The 12,530-nt window shown below is 48.6% G+C and overlaps 4 protein-coding genes across 4 annotated transcripts; all 4 read left to right on the forward strand.

Annotated features, from left to right (window-relative positions):
- Positions 1-403: 403 nt before the first annotated feature.
- On the forward strand, positions 404-1,570 carry BROUX77_007531 (uncharacterized protein; the record flags this gene model as incomplete). Its single annotated transcript, XM_073752636.1, has 1 exon — positions 404-1,570. The coding sequence occupies one exon, from the start codon at positions 404-406 to the stop codon at positions 1,568-1,570; it is 1,167 nt and encodes a 388-aa protein (XP_073601824.1).
- Positions 1,571-3,733: 2,163 nt separating this feature from the next.
- Positions 3,734-4,900, forward strand: BROUX77_007532 (uncharacterized protein; the record flags this gene model as incomplete). The annotated part of the gene is made up of 1 exon (XM_073752637.1): positions 3,734-4,900. One exon carries the CDS (start codon positions 3,734-3,736, stop codon positions 4,898-4,900), a length of 1,167 nt encoding a protein of 388 aa, XP_073601825.1.
- A 2,261-nt stretch (positions 4,901-7,161) lies between these two features.
- On the forward strand, positions 7,162-9,606 carry BROUX77_007533 (uncharacterized protein; the record flags this gene model as incomplete). The annotated part of the gene is made up of 1 exon (XM_073752638.1): positions 7,162-9,606. One exon carries the CDS (start codon positions 7,162-7,164, stop codon positions 9,604-9,606), a length of 2,445 nt encoding a protein of 814 aa, XP_073601826.1.
- Positions 9,607-10,419: 813 nt separating this feature from the next.
- BROUX77_007534 (uncharacterized protein) lies at positions 10,420-11,316 on the forward strand (the record flags this gene model as incomplete). Its single annotated transcript, XM_073752639.1, has 1 exon — positions 10,420-11,316. One exon carries the CDS (start codon positions 10,420-10,422, stop codon positions 11,314-11,316), a length of 897 nt encoding a protein of 298 aa, XP_073601827.1.
- Positions 11,317-12,530: the final 1,214 nt, after the last annotated feature.

The raw sequence follows: 12,530 nt of genomic DNA on the forward strand, positions 1-12,530 counted from the left end.
ACCTTCTTCTTCTTCTTTATACCATTCTGTTCTTGCTTTCTTTGCAGTTCAACCTTTCTTCTTCTTTGAAGTGTGTGATTGTTCCTCCTCCTTCCTCTTTGTGCCGCTCTATTCTCAGAATAGCCATCTAAGTTGTGTGTTGCCTCTTCATCTCAACCGACCATACGTCTTAGCACTCTGTCTAACTGACGTCTTCCTCCACAGGCCCGACTGTCCACCTCAGGAACCTATCATTGTCCCGAGTCGTTGGCTGTACCCGGAACCCTAATCCTTTCTTCGGGCCCTATCCGTAATATTTTGTTAAGCTTCATTTGAAGACCCGACGCTATTACAACTTTGGCTCTCTTTGGCACTTTTTTCTCTCCTCATTTATTTTTCCCTCTCTATTACGTTTCAACTCGCAATGGCCCTCACTCGCGAAATGATCGAGCATCTCAATACGTTCCTCCTGTCGATTCCTGACCGAACTCCTGAGAACTGGCATCTCGGTGCCCTTCCTAGGGAGTTCAGTGCTGAGATCAAAATGGCTATTGTGGCGGCTTACATGTCTGGTCTGCGCACCGACGATGGTGCCCCGCCCATCCCCGTTGGCTCTGTTCCTGATGCGGCTCAGGTTTACTGGGCTGCGTTCCAGGCTGGCGCTGAAGCCCGCTTCAACTCCCTTGAGTCTCTTCCCCGAGTCAAACGGGAAGAGGATGCCGATCCGTTGAAAGAGGCCGACAAGCATCTTGATGTCGTGCCCTATGATGGCAATCAGCAAGGCTTCCAGGCGTTCCAGAGGCAACTTGCGGTCAAATTTGCTGCTGCACCCAAGCACCACCGCACGGAGCAGCGCAAGCTGATGACTGCCTTCTCCTACCTTAGAGATGGCGCTCTGGATTGGGCCATGCCTCGGATGGACCCGGCCACTGGACACATGAACTTTGAAACGTACGACGATTTTATGAAATCGTTAGCTGAGGCTTTCGATGACCCTGACTGGCGCATGACTGCGACCCAGCAGATCTTCGACTTAAAGCAGACAGGTACTTGTACTGCCTATCACTCTGCTTTTACAACGCTGTTGAAGAAACTCGGTTGGGCCGACGCTGATTTCACCATTGCACTATTTCAGCGAGGCCTCAAGCCCCACATACAGGACGCTCTGGCTTGGAACACCTATCCTGCCCCTAAGGGAACGCTTGATCAGTTCGCTAATTTCTGCAACACGCTGGACAATACGATCAACAACCGAACCCGGGGAAACAACGGGAAAATCCAACCGCCTCCTGGTGTGGTCCCCTTTCAGCAAGATTCTCGTTCGAGAAATGCTGGCGCCCAAAAAGCTGTCCCCAACACCAAGCCAGCTAAGGGTACCTCTGCAGGTCCCGATGCCAACGGTCTACCCTTCCGTAAGACTGCTGACGGCAAAATGGCAAAGGGTGTTTGTTGGAAGTGTGGCGCAAAGGACCACATGCTAAAGGCTTGCCCCAAAAACAACCTTGCTCTTCGCGCAGCTACTGTCCCTTCTCCCTCCACTTCTACCCGGGCTCCCTCGACGGCCCCTGCGCCTGATGCGTCAAAAAACTAGAAGGGCTACCGACCCATTCCCCTCTGGTCCTGGCTAGCCCTGACGCTGCTGATGAGGGTCTCTTGAGAATCAGCACTTGTTCTCTTGATAATGCTATCGATTATGGTAACTCTCCCCCTCTGGTTATTCCTGTGACAGTGAATAATTCCATTGAGGCCTACGCTATGGTGGATTCGGGATCAACAACTTGTTTTGTGGATTCTGAATTTATAGCAAGGCATCAGATTCCTACTGTTCTCAAGGCCAGAGCCGAGTCGCTCCATGTTGTTGATGGTAGTGAAACTGCTGCGGGTAAAGTGACCCACCAAGTTCCTTTGTCCCTCTCTTTTCCTAATTATTCAGAAACTTTGGTTTTTCAAATCACGAAGCTTGGGGGCTACCACATCATCCTGGGGAAATGCTGGCTCGACGCCCATAACCCGGAAATTTCTTGGCCTTCCAATACGCTCAAGATATCGGTTACTTCTACCGCCGATGGCAATGCTGTGGCAGCTTCTGATTCTTCTTCTTCTTCTTCTTCTGTTTCGACTGCTTCTACTGATTCTGGCGCTTCGTTTGATTTTTCTTATACAAAAAACGACAAAAATATTGCTTCTACCGCTGGCAGTCAGATTGAGGGATCTGCTCCTGCTTCAGCCACTTCACCCCTTCCTTCTTTTATTGCACAATCGTCAGCTGTGTCTTGTTCCTGTGTGACGGTGTCGTCTCAGGCTTTGCATCGCTTTGCCAAAGCTGAGAAACTACAGATTTATCGTGTCACCGCTCAGGAAGTCCTGGATTATCTCAATCAGGAGGACCTAACTCCGGAACAAGAGCATGCACGGCTCCTTGAACGCATCCCGAAGAAATACCATGACCTACTTCCTCTGTTCTCTCGAGAAGGTGCTGATCAACTACCACCTCACCGGGACATTGATCATGCGATTAACTTCGTTCCCGATGCGAAATACCCCAAGGCCCCGCTGTACGATATGACTCCACTCGAGTTACAGGCTGTCAAAAAATATCTAGATGGCATGCTTGCTAAAGGCTTTATTTCCTCTTCCTCTTCGCCGCTGGCTTCCCCGATTCTTTTTGCTAGGAAGCCAGGCAGTTTACGATTCTGTGTTGATTTCCGAGCCGTCAATGATATCACCATCAAAGACGTAACTCCTCTGCCTCGGATCAATGAATCACTGCGCACGGCGGCTACGGGAAACATTTTTACAAAGCTGGATCTGAGAGCTGCGTACCACTTGATTCGCATCAAGAAAGGTGATGAATACAAGACAGCTTTCAGAACTCGATATGGCATTTTTGTCATGAATAGCCATCCTGACACTGCTCATGCTAAGGGTTATGCATGAGACCTACCCCACTCTTCTTTTCCACAACGCCGAAGGTCGGCGACCTATGAAGATGCGCTTATGGCACAGGTTGGTCTGTGTAGATCGTGAGTTGATCAACGGATATGAGGTTGTCGTGGGATGTGCTGAGCACGGGTGCTCTGATAGACGTTGTTCTGCTGCTGCGGAGTTTTCTTGTTGCAATTGCCATTGCGTGCGTAGGTGGGGGTTGTTATCTGGTTCGATTGTTACGAACCTGTTACGTCTTGTTTACACGAGACTTATCTTTTGTTCGTAGTTAGATGTTGATTGTTTCTAGCTTGGGAAGACAGAGTTTTGTCAGGAGCGCCGACAACATAAATATCGTCGTCTCCTGCCCTGAGTTGATCAGGTTTACTCTTGTTCTCCAAGCTTAACAATCACATGCACTTGCTTACCTTCTTCTTCTTCTTTATACCATTCTGTTCTTGCTTTCTTTGCAGTTCAACCTTTCTTCTTCTTTGAAGTGTGTGATTGTTCCTCCTCCTTCCTCTTTGTGCCGCTCTATTCTCAGAATAGCCATCTAAGTTGTGTGTTGCCTCTTCATCTCAACCGACCATACGTCTTAGCACTCTGTCTAACTGACGTCTTCCTCCACAGGCCCGACTGTCCACCTCAGGAACCTATCATTGTCCCGAGTCGTTGGCTGTACCCGGAACCCTAATCCTTTCTTCGGGCCCTATCCGTAATATTTTGTTAAGCTTCATTTGAAGACCCGACGCTATTACAACTTTGGCTCTCTTTGGCACTTTTTTCTCTCCTCATTTATTTTTCCCTCTCTATTACGTTTCAACTCGCAATGGCCCTCACTCGCGAAATGATCGAGCATCTCAATACGTTCCTCCTGTCGATTCCTGACCGAACTCCTGAGAACTGGCATCTCGGTGCCCTTCCTAGGGAGTTCAGTGCTGAGATCAAAATGGCTATTGTGGCGGCTTACATGTCTGGTCTGCGCACCGACGATGGTGCCCCGCCCATCCCCGTTGGCTCTGTTCCTGATGCGGCTCAGGTTTACTGGGCTGCGTTCCAGGCTGGCGCTGAAGCCCGCTTCAACTCCCTTGAGTCTCTTCCCCGAGTCAAACGGGAAGAGGATGCCGATCCGTTGAAAGAGGCCGACAAGCATCTTGATGTCGTGCCCTATGATGGCAATCAGCAAGGCTTCCAGGCGTTCCAGAGGCAACTTGCGGTCAAATTTGCTGCTGCACCCAAGCACCACCGCACGGAGCAGCGCAAGCTGATGACTGCCTTCTCCTACCTTAGAGATGGCGCTCTGGATTGGGCCATGCCTCGGATGGACCCGGCCACTGGACACATGAACTTTGAAACGTACGACGATTTTATGAAATCGTTAGCTGAGGCTTTCGATGACCCTGACTGGCGCATGACTGCGACCCAGCAGATCTTCGACTTAAAGCAGACAGGTACTTGTACTGCCTATCACTCTGCTTTTACAACGCTGTTGAAGAAACTCGGTTGGGCCGACGCTGATTTCACCATTGCACTATTTCAGCGAGGCCTCAAGCCCCACATACAGGACGCTCTGGCTTGGAACACCTATCCTGCCCCTAAGGGAACGCTTGATCAGTTCGCTAATTTCTGCAACACGCTGGACAATACGATCAACAACCGAACCCGGGGAAACAACGGGAAAATCCAACCGCCTCCTGGTGTGGTCCCCTTTCAGCAAGATTCTCGTTCGAGAAATGCTGGCGCCCAAAAAGCTGTCCCCAACACCAAGCCAGCTAAGGGTACCTCTGCAGGTCCCGATGCCAACGGTCTACCCTTCCGTAAGACTGCTGACGGCAAAATGGCAAAGGGTGTTTGTTGGAAGTGTGGCGCAAAGGACCACATGCTAAAGGCTTGCCCCAAAAACAACCTTGCTCTTCGCGCAGCTACTGTCCCTTCTCCCTCCACTTCTACCCGGGCTCCCTCGACGGCCCCTGCGCCTGATGCGTCAAAAAACTAGAAGGGCTACCGACCCATTCCCCTCTGGTCCTGGCTAGCCCTGACGCTGCTGATGAGGGTCTCTTGAGAATCAGCACTTGTTCTCTTGATAATGCTATCGATTATGGTAACTCTCCCCCTCTGGTTATTCCTGTGACAGTGAATAATTCCATTGAGGCCTACGCTATGGTGGATTCGGGATCAACAACTTGTTTTGTGGATTCTGAATTTATAGCAAGGCATCAGATTCCTACTGTTCTCAAGGCCAGAGCCGAGTCGCTCCATGTTGTTGATGGTAGTGAAACTGCTGCGGGTAAAGTGACCCACCAAGTTCCTTTGTCCCTCTCTTTTCCTAATTATTCAGAAACTTTGGTTTTTCAAATCACGAAGCTTGGGGGCTACCACATCATCCTGGGGAAATGCTGGCTCGACGCCCATAACCCGGAAATTTCTTGGCCTTCCAATACGCTCAAGATATCGGTTACTTCTACCGCCGATGGCAATGCTGTGGCAGCTTCTGATTCTTCTTCTTCTTCTTCTTCTGTTTCGACTGCTTCTACTGATTCTGGCGCTTCGTTTGATTTTTCTTATACAAAAAACGACAAAAATATTGCTTCTACCGCTGGCAGTCAGATTGAGGGATCTGCTCCTGCTTCAGCCACTTCACCCCTTCCTTCTTTTATTGCACAATCGTCAGCTGTGTCTTGTTCCTGTGTGACGGTGTCGTCTCAGGCTTTGCATCGCTTTGCCAAAGCTGAGAAACTACAGATTTATCGTGTCACCGCTCAGGAAGTCCTGGATTATCTCAATCAGGAGGACCTAACTCCGGAACAAGAGCATGCACGGCTCCTTGAACGCATCCCGAAGAAATACCATGACCTACTTCCTCTGTTCTCTCGAGAAGGTGCTGATCAACTACCACCTCACCGGGACATTGATCATGCGATTAACTTCGTTCCCGATGCGAAATACCCCAAGGCCCCGCTGTACGATATGACTCCACTCGAGTTGCAGGCTGTCAAAAAATATCTAGATGGCATGCTTGCTAAAGGCTTTATTTCCTCTTCCTCTTCGCCGCTGGCTTCCCCGATTCTTTTTGCTAGGAAGCCAGGCAGTTTACGATTCTGTGTTGATTTCCGAGCCGTCAATGATATCACCATCAAAGACGTAACTCCTCTGCCTCGGATCAATGAATCTGTCATGAATAGCCATTCTTGCCATTGCCATTGCATAGGGTTATGCCTGGCACCTTACCCCGCTTCCGTTGTGTCACGCTAATGTTCCAAGGACGTATGATGATACGGTTATACCACTTGGTGGTCTGTGTAACCTTGAGGTGTCACTCCGGTTTATCTACTCGGGTGTGGCCGGCTTGCACACTATAGATCATCGCTATTAGGTAACTCGGTACTCTGCAGTTGATGCAGCTTATTCTGAGTTGACTGCTATTCTCGTTCCTTTTGTGTCAACAGCGTTTGAGCGTGGGGCCCACACCTGTTAGGCCGATATCGCTGTAACGCGACATATCGTTGCCTGGGTGTCTTGAGGGATTTTCAGTTCTGCTGCTGCCGTGTTGGTTTATCTCGTGAACTAACATCCGGTTTGATAGTAGCGTCTGGTAACGTTGAGTTACGTATGTCCCCACTTTCGGTTATCTGTGATTTGGTTCTAGCTTGGGAAGATCTCTGTTGTCAGAATCTGCAACGCCTTAAATAGCGTTGCCTTCTGCCCTGTGTGATCAGGTTAACTCTTGCTCCCCAAGCTTAACAATCACATACACCCCTTTTGCCATTCTTCTTTGTATACTAGTTTATAGTATCACTTCTTCGATAGTACCTTCTTCTTTAGTACTATATCTTTAATTATCACTTGTTTCTTGATAGCCTTCATTGCATCAGTACCTTCTGTCGTCTTCGTTACCTCAGTGTTCCTGTGATTGTTTATTCCCTTCCGTGTGTTATAAGATCAATTAGTTGAGTGTGCCTCTTTACCTCAAACCGACCATACGACCTAGAGAGTTCTATCCTCTCCTCCCGGCCGTATATCCGCGCAGGCCTGACTGTCCACCTCTGGAACCTATCATTGTCCTGAGTCGTTGGCTTTCTAGAACCCTAATGGTTTCCTTGGGCCCTATCCGTAATAGAATCACTGCGCACGGCGGCTACGGGAAACATTTTTACAAAGCTGGATCTGAGAGCTGCGTACCACTTGATTCGCATCAAGAAAGGTGATGAATACAAGACAGCTTTCAGAACTCGATATGGCATTTTTGAGTACAATGTGATGCCGTTTGGGCTCACCAATGCTCCTGCCACGTGTCAGAAATATGTCAGCGAGGTCTTGTCGGAGTATTTGGACATATTCTGTGTCTGTTACTTGGATGATATCCTGGTGTTCTCTCTGAACCAAGAGGAACATGATGTTCATGTGCGCAAAGTCCTGCTAAAATTAGCGCAGGCCAGTCTGTTTGTCAAGGGTGAAAAATGCGAATTCGACAAGACTGAAACTACCTTTGTTGGCTTTGTTATTTCAGCCGATGCTCTGAAGATGGACCCCGCTAAAGTTGCGGCTGTCCGTGAGTGGGAGGCTCCCCGAACTGTTAAGGGAGTCCAGTCCTTTTTGGGTTTTGCCAATTTCTATAGGAGGTTCATCCGTGACTTCTCTAGAATCTGCACACCTCTCTTCGAGTTGACTAAAAAGACGCAATCTTTTGTCTGGTCCTCTGAATGTGAGGCAGCATTTCACACCCTGAAGGACCTTTTCTGCTCTGAACCTATCCTCAAGCACTTTGATTACCTGTTGGACACTGTTATTGAAACAGACGCGTCTGACCGTGTAATATCTGCCGTCATGTCTCAATACCACCCGACTGACAAGGGGCTTCTACTACACCCCGTGGCCTATTTCTCTCAAAAAATGAATCCTGCCCAGTGTAACTACGGCGTAGGTGACAAGGAGTTGTTAGCCATTGTGGAGTCTCTAAAGTCGTGGCGATTCATGGTTGAAAGTCTGGAAAAACCTGTTCTGGTATTGACGGACCATCGGAATTTAGCCGTTCTTAAGCAAATTCCGGCCATGAACAGACGGCAAGCGAGGTGGGCTATGGAACTGAGCGAGTACCGTTATGTCATCACTTATAGGCCTGGCTCCTTGAATTCTAGAGCTGATGCCCTGACCAGACGCTACGAAGACCTCGTTTCTTCTTCTTCTGAGGAGGATAAAGAGCTGTGTGCTCCTATTATTCCCCCTGAAAATTTTATTGGTACCATGTCTTTGGTAGACGAGGTAAAAATCGCGCTATCCACGGACAAGTGGGCTCTTGATGTTATTTCTGCTCTTCGAGGCCAGTCGACCAAACCTCCAGATGTGGACCTCAGTGTCTGCAGGCTTGACAATGACGGTCTTTTGTTTGTCAACGACCTTCTATATTTGCCGAACGAGGATCTACGAGTTCGTGCATTGAAGAATTGTCATGATATTATGCCTAGCGGACACCCTGGACAAAAGAACACTTTTGAACTTCTTGTTCGGGAATACTGGTGGCCCGGGATGCGTCGTGATGTCATCCGGTACATCCGAAATTGTGAGGTCTGCCAACGGATCAAGTCCGCGCGACATAGTCCCTACGGTCTACTGAAACCTCTGACCATTCCGCAAGCTCGGTGGACATCTGTGTCCCTTGATTTTATCACCGGCTTGCCGGTCTCCAATTCTTTTGACATGATTCTCGTTGTCATCGATAGGCTTAGCAAAATGGCTCACTTTATACCTTGCGATTCCTCGCTGGATGCTGCAGGTTTTGCTAAGCTCTATTTGTCAGCAGTGTATAGGCTCCACGGTCTGCCATTGGACATTGTGTCCGACAGGGGTAGTCTGTTTACGTCGGCTTTTTCCAAGGCTTTAGCCAAACTGTTGGGCATAAAGCAAAATCTGAGTACTGCGTTCCACCCTCAGACCGATGGTCAGACTGAGCGTGTGAACTCTATTTTGGAGCAATACCTGCGGGGTTACACCAACTATAGACAGGACAATTGGGCTGATCTTTTGCCCTTGGCGGAGTTCTCTTACAATGACTCCGAGTCCAGTTCTACTATGCTGACGCCCTTCTTTGCGAACCACGGGTTTCACCCCAGAAGTGGGCGTGAGTCGCTCCCAGTCTCTGTGGAAAAAGGCCCGTTGCGGAACTTTGTTAAAGAGCTTGACAACATTTGTCAGTTTTTAAAGACTGAAATTACGTGGAGCCGTGAGCGGATGACCGAGTACGCGAATCGACACAAATCTTCCGCCCCTCTCCTTCGAGAAGGGGACTTAGTGTGGCTTTTGAGTAGAAATATTCGAACTACTCGTCCTTCAAAGAAGTTGGACTTCAAGAAGCTTGGCCCATTTAAGATTCTACGGAAGGTGTCTTCGCATGCCTACGAGTTGGCACTCCCTGCCACTATGAAGGTTCATCCCGTCTTCCACGTTTGTCTGCTGGAACCATGTGCGTCGGATCCTCTTCCTGGCCAGAAAAACCCTCCTCCTCCTCCCGTCATAGTAGATGGCGAGGAAGAATTTGTGGTCAAGGAAATTATAGGCGTGTCTTCGCGTGGCCCTCTGCAATATCAAGTAGTTTGGGAGGGCTATGAACATGATGGACCCTCCTGGGAACCTCTGGACCATTTAGCCAATGCACCTGAGAAGGTTGCAGAATTCTACAAGAGGATGCCTAACGCCAGACGATCTTAGTACTGCTGTGGAAATCAGTCATAAAAAGGGGGGCTACTGTCATGAATAGCCATCCTGACACTGCTCATGCTAAGGGTTATGCATGAGACCTACCCCACTCTTCTTTTCCACAACGCCGAAGGTCGGCGACCTATGAAGATGCGCTTATGGCACAGGTTGGTCTGTGTAGATCGTGAGTTGATCAACGGATATGAGGTTGTCGTGGGATGTGCTGAGCACGGGTGCTCTGATAGACGTTGTTCTGCTGCTGCGGAGTTTTCTTGTTGCAATTGCCATTGCGTGCTTAGGTGGGGGTTGTTATCTGGTTCGATTGTTACGAACCTGTTACGTCTTGTTTACACGAGACTTATCTTTTGTTCATAGTTAGATGTTGATTGTTTCTAGCTTGGGAAGACAGAGTTTTGTCAGGAGCGCCGACAACATAAATATCGTCGTCTCCTGCCCTGAGTTGATCAGGTTTACTCTTGTTCTCCAAGCTTAACAATCACATGCACTTGCTTACCTTCTTCTTCTTCTTTATACCATTCTGTTCTTGCTTTCTTTGCAGTTCAACCTTTCTTCTTCTTTGAAGTGTGTGATTGTTCCTCCTCCTTCCTCTTTGTGCCGCTCTATTCTCAGAATAGCCATCTAAGTTGTGTGTTGCCTCTTCATCTCAACCGACCATACGTCTTAGCACTCTGTCTAACTGACGTCTTCCTCCACAGGCCCGACTGTCCACCTCAGGAACCTATCATTGTCCCGAGTCGTTGGCTGTACCCGGAACCCTAATCCTTTCTTCGGGCCCTATCCGTAATAATTTTTGAGTACAATGTGATGCCGTTTGGGCTCACCAATGCTCCTGCCACGTGTCAGAAATATGTCAGCGAGGTCTTGTCGGAGTATTTGGACATATTCTGTGTCTGTTACTTGGATGATATCCTGGTGTTCTCTCTGAACCAAGAGGAACATGATGTTCATGTGCGCAAAGTCCTGCTAAAATTAGCGCAGGCCAGTCTGTTTGTCAAGGGTGAAAAATGCGAATTCGACAAGACTGAAACTACCTTTGTTGGCTTTGTTATTTCAGCCGATGCTCTGAAGATGGACCCCGCTAAAGTTGCGGCTGTCCGTGAGTGGGAGGCTCCCCGAACTGTTAAGGGAGTCCAGTCCTTTTTGGGTTTTGCCAATTTCTATAGGAGGTTCATCCGTGACTTCTCTAGAATCTGCACACCTCTCTTCGAGTTGACTAAAAAGACGCAATCTTTTGTCTGGTCCTCTGAATGTGAGGCAGCATTTCACACCCTGAAGGACCTTTTCTGCTCTGAACCTATCCTCAAGCACTTTGATTACCTGTTGGACACTGTTATTGAAACAGACGCGTCTGACCGTGTAATATCTGCCGTCATGTCTCAATACCACCCGACTGACAAGGGGCTTCTACTACACCCCGTGGCCTATTTCTCTCAAAAAATGAATCCTGCCCAGTGTAACTACGGCGTAGGTGACAAGGAGTTGTTAGCCATTGTGGAGTCTCTAAAGTCGTGGCGATTCATGGTTGAAAGTCTGGAAAAACCTGTTCTGGTATTGACGGACCATCGGAATTTAGCCGTTCTTAAGCAAATTCCGGCCATGAACAGACGGCAAGCGAGGTGGGCTATGGAACTGAGCGAGTACCGTTATGTCATCACTTATAGGCCTGGCTCCTTGAATTCTAGAGCTGATGCCCTGTCATGAATAGCTATCCTGACACTGCTCATGCTAAGGGTTATGCATGAGACCTACCCCACTCTTCTTTTCCACAACGCCGAAGGTCGGCGACCTATGAAGATGCGCTTATGGCACAGGTTGGTCTGTGTAGATCGTGAGTTGATCAACGGATATGAGGTTGTCGTGGGATGTGCTGAGCACGGGTGCTCTGATAGACGTTGTTCTGCTGCTGCAGAGTTTTCTTGTTGCAATTGCCATTGCGTGCGTAGGTGGGGGTTGTTATCTGGTTCGATTGTTACGAACCTGTTACGTCTTGTTTACACGAGACTTATCTTTTGTTCGTAGTTAGATGTTGATTGTTTCTAGCTTGGGAAGACAGAGTTTTGTCAGGAGCGCCGACAACATAAATATCGTCGTCTCCTGCCCTGAGTTGATCAGGTTTACTCTTGTTCTCCAAGCTTAACAATCACATGCACTTGCTTACCTTCTTCTTCTTCTTTATACCATTCTGTTCTTGCTTTCTTTGCAGTTCAACCTTTCTTCTTCTTTGAAGTGTGTGATTGTTCCTCCTCCTTCCTCTTTGTGCCGCTCTATTCTCAGAATAGCCATCTAAGTTGTGTGTTGCCTCTTCATCTCAACCGACCATACGTCTTAGCACTCTGTCTAACTGACGTCTTCCTCCACAGGCCCGACTGTCCACCTCAGGAACCTATCATTGTCCCGAGTCGTTGGCTGTACCCGGAACCTTAATCCTTTCTTCGGGCCCTATCCGTAATATGCCCTGACCAGACGCTACGAAGACCTCGTTTCTTCTTCTTCTGAGGAGGATAAAGAGCTGTGTGCTCCTATTATTCCCCCTGAAAATTTTATTGGTACCATGTCTTTGGTAGACGAGGTAAAAATCGCGCTATCCACGGACAAGTGGGCTCTTGATGTTATTTCTGCTCTTCGAGGCCAGTCGACCAAACCTCCAGATGTGGACCTCAGTGTCTGCAGGCTTGACAATGACGGTCTTTTGTTTGTCAACGACCTTCTATATTTGCCGAACGAGGATCTACGAGTTCGTGCATTGAAGAATTGTCATGATATTATGCCTAGCGGACACCCTGGACAAAAGAACACTTTTGAACTTCTTGTTCGGGAATACTGGTGGCCCGGGATGCGTCGTGATGTCATCCGGTACATCCGAAATTGTGAGGTCTGCCAACGGATCAAGTCCGCGCGACATAGTCCCTACGGTC

The sequence above is a fragment of the Berkeleyomyces rouxiae genome (genome assembly GCF_048999995.1).
Source record: "Berkeleyomyces rouxiae strain 22BRR77 chromosome Unknown BrBRR77_ptg000012l, whole genome shotgun sequence".
Lineage (NCBI taxonomy): Eukaryota > Fungi > Ascomycota > Sordariomycetes > Microascales > Ceratocystidaceae > Berkeleyomyces > Berkeleyomyces rouxiae.